The 12380-nt window shown below is 38.9% G+C and overlaps 3 protein-coding genes across 3 annotated transcripts; all 3 read right to left on the reverse strand.

Annotated features, from left to right (window-relative positions):
* Positions 1-1339: 1339 nt before the first annotated feature.
* Positions 1340-1933, reverse strand: LOC122659154 (UDP-glycosyltransferase 90A1-like). Its single transcript, XM_043854297.1, has one exon. The coding sequence runs from the start codon at positions 1931-1933 to the stop codon at positions 1340-1342; it is 594 nt and encodes a 197-aa protein (XP_043710232.1).
* Positions 1934-2018: 85 nt separating this feature from the next.
* Positions 2019-2501, reverse strand: LOC122659155 (scopoletin glucosyltransferase-like). Its single transcript, XM_043854298.1, has one exon. It carries the CDS (start codon positions 2499-2501, stop codon positions 2019-2021), a length of 483 nt encoding a protein of 160 aa, XP_043710233.1.
* Positions 2502-6185: 3684 nt separating this feature from the next.
* Positions 6186-8187, reverse strand: LOC122659156 (zinc finger BED domain-containing protein RICESLEEPER 2-like). The gene is made up of 2 exons (XM_043854299.1): positions 7962-8187; positions 6186-7360 (listed from the first exon to the last, which is right to left on the reverse strand). The coding sequence occupies exons 1-2, from the start codon at positions 8185-8187 to the stop codon at positions 6186-6188; spliced, it is 1401 nt and encodes a 466-aa protein (XP_043710234.1).
* Positions 8188-12380: the final 4193 nt, after the last annotated feature.

The following is a 12380-nucleotide window of genomic DNA, read 5'->3' on the forward strand; positions in this document are numbered from 1 at the left end:
AAAGAAAACAAAATAGATAAATAGAGATCGAGAATCACATTTGCTCACAATGAATAGATATCACCGTTCAATCCACTAAGGCTTTCTTCCCCAAAAAAAACAAATCCACCACCGCCAACTACTACGTAAGGGTGTCAATTTGGTACCGAAACTTTGAATCGGTACCGTACTGAATTACCCATATCATATTGTATCGAATACAATTCGATACGGTAACGATATAAAAAAATGGTATCATGCTTGATACGATACGGTATCAGTATAGAGGTTGATACCGACGGTACATACCGATATCATATTGTATTATCATAATATATACTTATGTATATAATAAATAATAGATATATAAGTATATATGTATTAAATATTTATAATAATTTATATATATATAAGAATATAACATACTAAATATAATATATTTCATACTATATATACTAATTTATATAATCTGTAATATAAGAAACCGTATAAAATATACCATATACCGTACCATATGCACACCATTTAAAACCGTATACCAAATCGATACTGAATGGTATCGGTATGGGAAAATGGTACCATACTTGATACGGTACGGTTTTAATATGGGATGTTTGACTTCGGTACCATACCCTTACTGTACCAAATACCGGATACCATAACGATTGACACCCTTAGGCACGAGAAAAAATTTCCAGCTAAATCTTACTAACCACCAAACAGAGGAGAGAGAGACTCTCCGTGTTAGTTTTCTTAGTTTTCTTTTTCTCCATTCTCTCTATGCTAGGGGTTTTTTTTTTGTTTTGGGTAAACGCTCTATGCTAGGGTTCATTTCCATGATTTTAGATGAGTATAGGCAACTTATATCCCTATTTTGATATGTCTGCTTAAGGTTGAAATGACTATTTTATCCTTGACTTCTATCTATGCACATGTGCTCTTTAGCAACTTGTGCATAAATAGGCATATATGATTTCTAGTCCAGAAATATATATATATATTTGGGTTGAGGGGGGGGGGGGGGGAAGGGAGGGGAGACATTCTTGATGTAGATGAGAAACAAGATATCTTGAACTCTAAACCTCATGGGGGATAGGCTCAAGTGAGGAGAGATTCTTAAACTAGATGAGAAAAACTTCAAACCTCATGGGGGATAGGCTCAAGTGCACTAACTTCAAGCCTCAATTCTATTTGTTTTGAATTTTTTTGTTTCTTTTTTTGTTTTTGGATAGAACTATATATTTTGATTTCTACATTCTAATGACAAGAAATAAGAGATAGAAACCATACAAAGCATGAAGAAATAGCAATATGTCAAAGAAACAACAGATATACATATCATACCAAAAAAAGCCTTAGACTAGTGTGGTACCAAACCGTTAGTAAGACCAGAGGCCTCTAGTTGGTCAAGTAGCCGGCTTAAGTTCTCATAAGATGAACCACCCTCCTGAACGGACTTCGGGGCCACTCGGCTCAACTCCTTGACCTTCTCTCTCGCATTCTTCCCCTTCTTTCCACCCATCAGCTCCTTCACACCTTCACTAATCGTCTCCCTCCCTACAATGCCTTCGGGCCCCACTATCCCAATACTCAGTCCTGCACCCAACCCATCCACATAAAACTTAGCATTAAAGAACTGGTCCGCTATCATGGGCCAGGCCAGAACCGGAACACCCTCCGATATACTCTCCAGAACTGAATTCCATCCGCAGTGGCTCAAGAATCCGGCGGTCGAACCGTGTGCAAGGATCTGCCGTTGATCGACCCATTCCCTCATTATCAAACCCCTAGATTTCACCCTCTCTTCCAAACCATTAGGCGTACACCAAGTCTTGGAACCCACGACCCATATGAACGGATGACCCAGCATCTCTAACCCGAAAGCAACCTCGTCCAGCTGGGCATCCGACAGATCAGCCTGGGTACCAAATGCCACGTAATTCCGGAAAGGCATTCTCGTCAAGCCGCTTTACACACATGCCATTCTCCGGTTGGATCGGTTCAACCGGTGGGTCATAGATTATGAGTGGACCAGCACATCATGATTTAGCTCCAATAACAAAGAAAGACTCAAAGGTGGGCACGTAACGCCCTTCTAGTTCCATGAAGCTGTTAACGATCACCCCCCAACTATCCATTTCGTACTGACCCGCCTCTGATGTGAGTCTGGAAAGCGGGTCGTCCGGGTCCGGTGTCAGGAACATTTCCGGCACGTCGGACCGGGTCATAGAGAAGTTGAGTTGAAAACTAGGCAAAGTTAGGGGTTCAGAATCTGATGAGACATGAAGTTGAGGCGTGTGAATCCATACGGTCTTACTCATGGCTAATGCAAAGACACCCATACCATGGCAAACGAGTCGAGGAACACTAAATTCGCTACAAATGGGGAGAGTCCAACCCAGGAAGAAATCGGAGATAACACAGATAGGGAGATCATTGGATTGAGACATGTTTTGGAGGAGTTGGTGGAAGGGTTCCTGTAGCTGTTTTGTAGCTTCTACGAAGTGTAAGTAGAAGGCCATGGAAGGTAACTGGGCAGTGTTTTCACATCCTTTGGGGAGGTTTTGGGTGATGGGGAATGGAATCTGAGTGAGATAGATTTGTGGGTGGTGTTTGGAGATGCGTTTATGGATGAATGAAGCGTTTCCTGGAGTGGTGATAAAGGTGACTTTGATGTTTCTGTGTGTGAGAGCTTTTGAGAGATCTAATAATGGGATGATATGGCCATAAGCCATGAAAGGGAAGATTACTATGTGGGGTGGTGGTGAAGAACCCATGAAATACTACTGCTTCTGTTGCTCTCTCTTCCTTACCTTTAATTGTATGTGCAGGAAGAATGATAGAGAGGAAAGGAGAGAGAAATAAGCCACTCTATCTCTCTCTGTTGTGGAAGAGTAAAGAAAGTTAAGAGAGAGATGTAGAGAACTCGGTCTCCCCGGCCCATCCTTAATAACGCAGGCTGACTAAAGTAGAGAAAAAGGAAGGTGATATAAACAAGGGATGAGAATGGGCCGGAGTGCAACAGAAACATGTGCAACCATATTTTATCATAAACAAAGGCTCCCCCCTCAGCCTTTGTCTAACTGATAGAAGATCATTATTGTCGGCATAGAAGGTACATGGACAAAAAAGGAATAGCACAAAAGGATAAAAAAAGATGATGGACTTTGGACTTTGGAAAGAGCAAAAAACTTTGGAGTTTGGAGAAGGAAGGGCTCCTTTAGGAGGGTGTTTCAAGATATTAATTGAAAAATGTTAAAAAAAAAAAATAGTCATTGAAAAACTTTGAAATATTCTGTGCCACATAGTGACATATTTAGAGTTTCAGCTCAACTTAGAAACAAATATTCCTTGAGTCTCCCGTTAGAACTCAATCTCCTTTTGCATGAAAAGTCTATCACATGTGATATCAACTCAAATCATCTAGGATTTTCTTGTACATGTATATATTTTCTTGAAAAAATAGTAAGAGGAAAAAAGCCCAATCTAGCACAACAGGAGTCTCAGCTATATGGGATCTACTATAGCATTGCCTTCAGAAGTCATACTTGGTACAAGACCTAGGCTATGCATGTCTTTCGTCACCATTTTTCCTATGGTCATTTTAGGCCTGTCCCTAGCTATTTTAGCTCTTTCAATCAGGATCATATCACTCCTCCTTATTGGGACGTCCCTAGGCTTCCATTGAATATGAACATACCATCTTAAACGACTCTCTCGAAGCTTGTCACTGATTAGGGCGACTCCCACTTCCACTCTAATACATTCATTCTAGACTATCAAAGATATCACTTATTTGTCATTGAGTTTAGAATCATGTACTTTTGCTTTTATTCTAAGTGAGGCAAACAGTTTGGCCGACTCCCTTACTAAGAGGACCCGGTCTTTAACGAGTAGGACTGATTGGCCAATTTCCACTCAATGACTTCTAGAAACTTGTAATTTGAAACTATGCTTACTACATGTTCTTATCAGTAAAGCCTTGTTTACTACACGTTCCTAACTTCTAGGTCGTCCCTCCCCCATTGGTGGCCATGCCGAAAGTGGGGGGAGGGGGTGGGGCTTTGCCATACTTTTTGTATTTTGCTTTTTTTTTTTTTCTTTCTTTTTAATATACATGACCCTTTAGCACAAAAAAAAAAAAAAATTGAATTCGGCACTTAGCTAAGAAGAGTAAGGTGCAATAACTCCCTTGCCACATAAGTCATAAGTCGGGACCTGGCTCCTGTCCAGCCGTGGCCAGAGCTGGACTGTCCAATGCTTGGAAACCACCCCAAAAAATGGGGGGTAGTCATTTCACATGTGGGGCCAAGGTGGGACCCACTTGTAAAATGACCACCCCACCCCTGATTTTGCTGTCTTTTAGCGGGGCTGGACGCTCTAGCTCTGCCGCGGCTGGACAGAATCCTTTTCCCATAAGTCGATAGTCCTCTTTAATTAATGCATATTGTCTACTAGTTTCCTGTGAAATTTTGCTGCTAGACTAGTAGCAGGAATGTTCCTGCCACAAGGCTGGCAGCCAAGGAAATGAGATTTTAAGGGGTATTTTAGAAAATTTTAAAACCTAAGAGGGTATTTATGAACCCAAAAGGGAAGTGAATTATTCTATTTCATTGGCTGCTAGCCTTGTAGCAGGAACATTCCCAAGTTTTTTTCCTATCGATTCCCCAAGAAAACAAATAATTGACTTTTGGGGATTTTCTGCAGCTCTTGACAGTCTATTTCCATGAGATTCAGCATATAATAATCCTAAGAACCAATTTTATCGATTACCATAATGAATGCACATTTTTTTTTATGGAGCCAACCATTTAATGGAAGTCCATTAAGATTAGGAATGTAAACGGATCGGATTCGGCTCGGATTTAGCACTATCCGTATCCGAATCCGTTTATCAAAACAACTATCCGAATCCGATCCGATATCCGCCGGAAAGTTGATCTTTAATACCGTATCCGAATCCGGATGTTTATCGGATATCCGGATATCCGTTTAGTAAGATAAATGGTCATTTATTTTATGGGAAAATGAACGTTAACCAGTCATGCTGCGGGGCGTGTATCTGCGCCAAAACAAAGCCACGCGCGCAATGACTAGTGTGCCCCCTGGATAAGTGGAAAACAAATCAATTTATTTGGGATGAACTTGGATTTTAAACAGTTAAAATTCCCTATTTCATGACATAAGAAATAAAAACACATGCACATAAGATATTCATAGTCTTTATACTTGATTCAGATTTGGATCATAATCACAAAGGATCAGGGTTGATTTGCCTCCTGATTATCAAATGGATCTGTCATAAATTGAATGAGTCTAAAAATATACAGATGTAATAGATCCACTATGAAGTATGAACTATAGTCTACAGGTAATACACCAAAGAATGCACATCACAATTCTGTATTTAGAGTAACTACAGGTAATAAACCAAAGAATGCCATTGCTGTACGTTTGTACATAATTATTTGCTACTTAAAAATGAAAGGAAAAAGAGCAATATTTACATTTAGATCTAAGGTCCTTGCAAAAACAAGAAAGTAAAAAAATTAAACATATGAATAACAATAAATCGAATAATTCTAAGGTAAGAAATATAAATTCCCTGAGATGAAAATACATAAGTAAATTAAGGTTGACTAAGTTAACTGCATAATTAAAACTACTGTAATACATTAACCATTGATCCACAATCTCAAGTAAAGTTGTGCTTGTAAGTTTTAAGGCAAAAGTAATTCAACAAATTCAACAAACCCAACAATAGCACCCATATCTCATTGTTTCATGATTCAAAACATTACAAATCACAGTACCATCCATAACCCGTTACAAAAATAACTTTTCTTTGATTTTCCAAAGGATGATAAGACCACCTCCAAACATTGATCCTACAAGCAAAACAAAAAAAAAAACAAAAAAAAAAAAAATCAGAAATCTAAGAATTTAACAAAATCTCAAGACAAAGAGATTAAGATCAAACGTTACCAATAGTAGAAATAACACCAACAACTAACACTTTCTAGTCATGCTCATACATCCACAGTGGAATCTGATCCATTAAACAAAACAGAAATACCCAAATTAGTAGGAAAACAATAAATTTATATCATGTACTCATATGCATTCTAAATATCAGAATAGCTAAAATTATAAACTTAGTAAATACTTACCAGACTTAAATGATGGTGACCAGTCTCTCAAGCAAATTAAAGCTTCAACAACGTCCGGAAGTAACAAAGAACGAGATTCAGTAATGTATCTACCTCCAACACTAAAGGCAGATTCTGAAGCAACTGTCGAAGCTGGAACAGCCAAGATATCACAAGCCATTCTTGAAAGGATTGAAAATTTGGGCCATTGACTTTCCACCAATGTAAAATATCACAGCAAGAATCATCATTGACATCAGGAAATAAACTTTCTTCCAAGTATCGATCCAATTCAGACTTTGAGGGTTGCATTAAAACACTATACTCCTCAGCTACAAATTTCTTGAAATCATCATTGTAATTTTTTTTCTCTTTCTTAAAACTTCCATCAGAAGACTCATTCCTATTAGCAATACTATCAGAGAGATCCCCAATAGATTGAGTACAAGAACTACTAAACTTACTTGCATACTTAGCGTAGAGGTCAGCCACATCAAATTTGATTTGTGAAACATAATGTTCAGTATCAATATTCCCACAAATCCTACGCATGCAAAACATAATAAGTGTCATCTTGTAGCGAGGATCAAGAATAGCCCCAAGCGCCATAAACAAATTAGCACCCTTCCAATATTTCTCATATTTTAATCTCATGGTGATGGCCATAGAACTAATACAATCGTCTTTGCTTTGTTTCCATCCACGTATCTTCGAAATAATATCACACACATCTTTGAAGTAGAAATTTGCAGTAGGATACTTGCAACCCCACATGTGCATGGTGGCATCATAAAAAATTTCTAGACATTGCTCAATTTTTTGGCATTTCTCCCACTCCTCCATAGTTGGCAAAATCTTGAAATTGTTATCCAATTCTGCCAAACGTTCAAAAGCTATTTTCACCTCTAAAGCATTATGAAGCATTTCATAAGTGGAATTCCATCGTGTTGGAACGTCCAAAGAAACACTCTTTTTATCAGACAATCTACTTTGAGACAGAGCATACTTCCATTTCTCAAATCTTGATGGTGATGAATTTATCCACTTAACCATGTGCCGAATCTTCATCAGTGCATCTCTAAGCTCTACTAATCCATCTTGAACAATAAGATTCAAAATATGTGCACAACATCGCACATGAAAAATATCTCCATGCTTTATCAATGCTCCTTTTCGACTAATCCAGTCTTTTAGATGATTTATCATAACATCATTTGTGGATGCATTATCCACTGCTATGGATCAAACCTTCTTATCAAGATTCCAACTTAACAATTGAGTCCTTATGTGCTCACTTATAGCTTCCCCAGTATGGGGGGTTGGAAGCATCTTATTAGAAAGGATCTTCTTATGTAAGTTCCATTCATCATCAATGTAGTGACAGGTCAAAACACAATAACCAAGATTTTGGTGTTCTGATGTTCACAAATCTGTAGTGAAACTAACATTAGAAGACAACTTGTCCAACTCCTTAGATATTTTTATCTTCTCTTCTTCAAAGATACCCATAACATCTTTTTTCACTATATTCCTTGAATAAAACTTGAACATGGGATTTATACTTTTTGCAAATATTTGAAAATATTCATGTTCAGCCATGTTGAATGGATAAGCATGTTTGGCAATCATCCGAGCAAAATGTTTTCGGATGAGCTCAGGATCAAACTTATTACTTCCCACCTTAGTAAACTCACTTGTAGTACTATGTGTCCTTGAAAGAAGTTGTTGACCAACATCTTTATGGGTCCTCCTATTACAAGTTTTTTTTGTGGTTATTTAAATGAGATGTCCCCATAGGACTCGAGCCATTAAAGACTCTTCCACAATGCTTACAAGTAGCTGTCACCTTGTCATCTTTGACAACCCTATCAAAGTCCTTCCAAACTATGGATGTAATTTTTCGACGTTTGCCACCCACACAATTATCCTTCTCCCCTTTCTCATCCTTTTTATGTTTACTTGTCTCCTCATTCTCACTCTCCTTAGGATTAGTACTAGATGGAGCAACAACACTGCCAGGTGTAGCAGCTGATGCAGTACTACAATGAAGATCAACCATTTCTAGTCTCTACAATTAGGCAATTATCAAACATCAACAAACAAATAAAAAAACAGTAGCAATGTCAAGTATCTATTACAAAATATCAATAAAAAAAAGAACAAAGTGAAGATATAAGAGAATAGTAAAGCAAAAAAAATAAGTATATCAAGTTTGTCCTTTATATACTCAATTAACAGTTATTTACCATCATCAGTTATAAAAGATGGTGTTCACATTTGAAAAATTGGAATGCCAAGAAAAGTAACCAATGTATTTCTAATATTCAGTACAATATAATATATCAAACTATGACAAAAAAGTATATGTTGTTTGCTTCTTCTTTGCGAGGGAAGCTAGGTTAATTCTTTATCAAATGCTAGATTGCTAGGTCTATTTTTTAATAGGTAACCCGGGTGGGCAGAAATCATCAACTGGATAGAGATTGGGTGGCTCCTCCAAGTGTCCAAGAGCCAAATTTTAACTTCTCAATCTCACAAGTTTGAGGTTGAATTTCTTTCCAAGTACTGAACACACACACACATATATATATATTTTATCTTCATATATCTTTAAGAAAATTGAACTTTCAACAGAAGTAAAATAAATAAATAAATAAGAGATCTAGAAAGAGGGATGTGGAAACCCACCCATGATCAAGTTCATGACCCATTAATGCATCCATATCCCAAGCACCAGAATTTTGTAGGCAGATGAGGATCTTATTTCATGTTTATCTTCTTTTGAATTCCGGACAGAAATGTTATTAAATTCTCTTTTAAGATGAGTTTTTCTTTAAGTGTTCAATCCATTTGGCCTAAAACTAGTTGCTGGCCATGAGGAATTTGTTACAAATCAACATAAGACTAACATAAGTGCTCATAGCATTAGCCAACTAGTCTGTTGGCTACAAATCCTGAGGCTACCTTGCATGTCACAATGGCTAGCTGAAAATGCTTCTCTATACACAGTTACACACCAAAAAGCCCAAAAAAAAAAAAAAAAAAACAGTTCACAAATTAAGCAAACAAATAGGTTAGTTTCAACATGGTGAGTCGCAGAATCATTGCAACTCCAAACTAAGGTAACCTTTGTGAAAACGACTCTGCTCGAACTGGCAAGGAGCCTTACAAGTGAGTCTGAGAATCAACAATATTAAATTTGGTAAATATTGCTACAGATCTTTTTTCATTCAGCTGCCCGCATCTATTAATTCCATAGAAAACTTTTGAGACCAGATCATAATTTGTCTATTGATTTTCATGGTGGCTAAGGATTAGTATTGGAATGTCAGCCAGTTCAAACACATACATATGCTTTTTTTAAACACAAAAGCTAAACATCACCGCATCTACAACTAGGCTAAATTTAGGGAATAGAGAAGAAGCCAACCCTTGTAACTTCCACCCAATATTAAAAAACAAAAATATAACCTTAAAAGGGGTCATAATCCAACTATAGAAAAAAAAAAAAGGCAGTGAAGAAGTCGCATAAGTTAGTGTCATTCTATCTGGAATTGCTATGGTATGGCGATTGTGTAGGTACTTGCCACGAGGCAGAGAAGAAGTCGCAGAATCCAACTATAGAAAAAATTAGTTTGCCATGACCGCTCGTTGCAGGCTGTAGGAAGAGCCAAATAGGTTGTATTAGATGATATGTATCCATGGAAAGAGGAAAAGAAAGAGAGAGGAGGACATACCTACATAGAACTGGAGAAGATCGACACAGACACAGTAGTGGGCTTGGAGAGTTGGAGAGTGGAGAGAGCGGCGGAACTCAGTTAGGGTTTGGGAGAAGAAGATGAGTCCCTTCGACTTTGTGAAATTGTGAGACCGTGATCGATTGGGGTTTGGGACTTTGGGTGGTTGGGGTTAGAAATTAGGATTAGATTAGGGTAATATAGTAATATGCCATATGTTTTTATTCTATATTAAAATAATAATATTTATAATTGGATAAAAAAAAAAACCGGATATTATCCAATCCGAATTGGAACTATCCGAATCCGAATCCGATTAAGTTTCGGACGGATTCGGATATTATTCGAAAACCAAAATTCCGGATTCGGAAGCCCCTAAACGGATTCGAACTTGGATCGGATACGGATTTTCGGCTATCCATTTACATCCCTAATTAAGATGTAGCCTCGTTGGGAGTTACGAATCGAGAGAGAAAAGAATACACTCTATCATAGGTGTAACTGTGAACACTAACATGAGAACAAAGCAATCGATCAAGAGGGGAAAACTACAACTCTTTGAGGTTGTACTAAAACTCTCTGTGGTTTTAAAGAATTTAATATGACTCCTCAAGGACATGAGAAAATTGCAACTTATCAACAATGATGATGCTATGTAACTTTCCAAGGTTATAGGGTAGAACACTACAAGGTTCCGATAAACAACTCAATAGTTGAATAAATACAATTCAATTTCTTCATTATTCTCAATGAGTATAGCTCTTACATATTTGAATACCAATAGCAGGGTTTCATGGCTGCTCTTCCCCTGTGGGGGGAGCAACCGCCGGACCCTGGCCAGCCAGCGGCGGCAAGTTTTACGGTAGTGGTGGTGAAATCGAATGTCCAAGGAGTTGCTTCGATTTCCCTGAAGGCTCCAACGATGCACTTGGGGGCAACAGCGGTCTTTTTTTCTGAAGAGGAGATTGCATGATCAGAAGAATTTCTGCAATTTGCATTGGTTGCGAAGTGCACACAGGGCAGGCCCCCTTTGTTTGAAGTTAAAAGAGCGCTGCAGGAAACATTCCATCTAGCTGCGGATGTTCTTGTATCCTATCTGGATTCAAGGCATCTGCTCCTTCGTTTTATGATGCAATCAGACTTTGTTCGTGTGTGGCTTAAGGAGCAGACCTACATTAAAGGATACCCATTTAGGTTCTTTAAGTGGTCTCGTGAATTCAAGGCAGGGGTTGAGGTGTCTGTTGTGCCAATTTGGGTGTCGTTTCCAAGTCTTCCTATGAATCTTTATCAAGGAAATTTTTTCAAATCAGTGGCTGGTGAGGTGGGCAAGGTTCTTAAGGTGGACGGTGCAACCACGGCGGTGTCGTGCAAGGTGGCTGCCAGAGCTTGCGTCGAGATTGAATTGAAGTCTTGTTTGCCGGAGAGGGTGTGGATAGGCTGTGGTGCCACAGGTTTCTTCCAACAAGTAGCATACGAAAGGCTACCTGTTTATTGCACTGGTTGCTCTAAATTGGGGCACTGTGTGGAGCAATGCAGGAGCCATTCTAAAGGTGTGCAGCGAGAGGGGGTTCATGGTGTTGAACCTGTGCAGCCGGGTGCTGCCATGATGGTAGAGGGTGTTGCCGAGACGAGCAACACAGCAGCAGTAGTGGAGGGGGTACAAGGCAGAAAGGAGGGGTGTCGCATGGGGACTGGATTGTAGGAGGATAGGCTGGTTGTGGCCGAAGGGGCAGGTTCAGGTGTGCATGGCTGTTCCAAGGCGAAGGAGTTGGGGGTGGTTGTTGCCAAGGGTGGTGTTCCACCGCCTTCAATGGTGGTTTTGTCTGGAGGAGATGGTTATCCGGCAGCCGGCCAGGGTGGCAAGGGGATGAAACAAATTTCACAAATTCAAGATTCAAATTTAAATTTTGAAACCATTGGAGAGAATATAGGGAAGTCGGTTATTGTTGATAACGATTTTGCATTGTTGGTGGACTTGGTGGAGGATTCGTTGGAGTCCAATAGTGAAGATATTGGTGATAATTTGGTAAGTAAAGATTTGTCTATCAAAGATATTAATCATCTTGATCCCATTGTGGATCTCATACGGTTGTAGATGAGGATGTTGACAATCAATATGGAGTTTTTATTGCAAAAAGGAATATAGGATTTAAAAGTAATGATGAAGTGGAGATTGAGTTAGGAAAGGACTCTTTATTTTCAAATAAGGATTTTAAAAGTAATGAGGAGGTGGAGGTTGAGTTGAGAAAGGAGTCTTTATGTTCAAATAAGATGCGTTCATCTCACGTAGGTGGGTTGGATCGAGTGAACTCGGGCCTAAATATGGGTATGGGTTTTGCTTGTGTATCTGGGGCAGATGTGGGTGGGCCGGATTATGACCAATTTGATCATGAGGAGATGCAAGGTGGGTGGACTCAGGTGTTGGGTCGTACAAATTGTAAAGGCCGTAGGAATGCCCCCTCAAGGTGGTCGAATGAGTAGCCATATGGCAACCCTAGTTATTGGTAGAACTCAT

Source organism: Telopea speciosissima, chromosome 4 (genome assembly GCF_018873765.1).
Source record: "Telopea speciosissima isolate NSW1024214 ecotype Mountain lineage chromosome 4, Tspe_v1, whole genome shotgun sequence".
In the NCBI taxonomy this organism is placed as follows: domain Eukaryota; kingdom Viridiplantae; phylum Streptophyta; class Magnoliopsida; order Proteales; family Proteaceae; genus Telopea; species Telopea speciosissima.

Bases quoted from the DNA above. Each gene is read 5' to 3' on its own strand.
- LOC122659155 (XM_043854298.1), bottom strand. From the start codon at position 2,501: ATGGCCTTCTACTTACACTTCGTAGAAGCTACAAAACAGCTACAGGAA.
- LOC122659154 (XM_043854297.1), bottom strand. From the start codon at position 1,933: ATGCCTTTCCGGAATTACGTGGCATTTGGTACCCAGGCTGATCTGTCG.
- LOC122659156 (XM_043854299.1), bottom strand. From the start codon at position 8,187: ATGGTTGATCTTCATTGTAGTACTGCATCAGCTGCTACACCTGGCAGT. The intron at 7,361-7,961 runs GTAAGCATTGTG...GATCCATAGCAG, and splicing joins TGACAAGGTGACAGCTACTT to TGGATAATGCATCCACAAAT.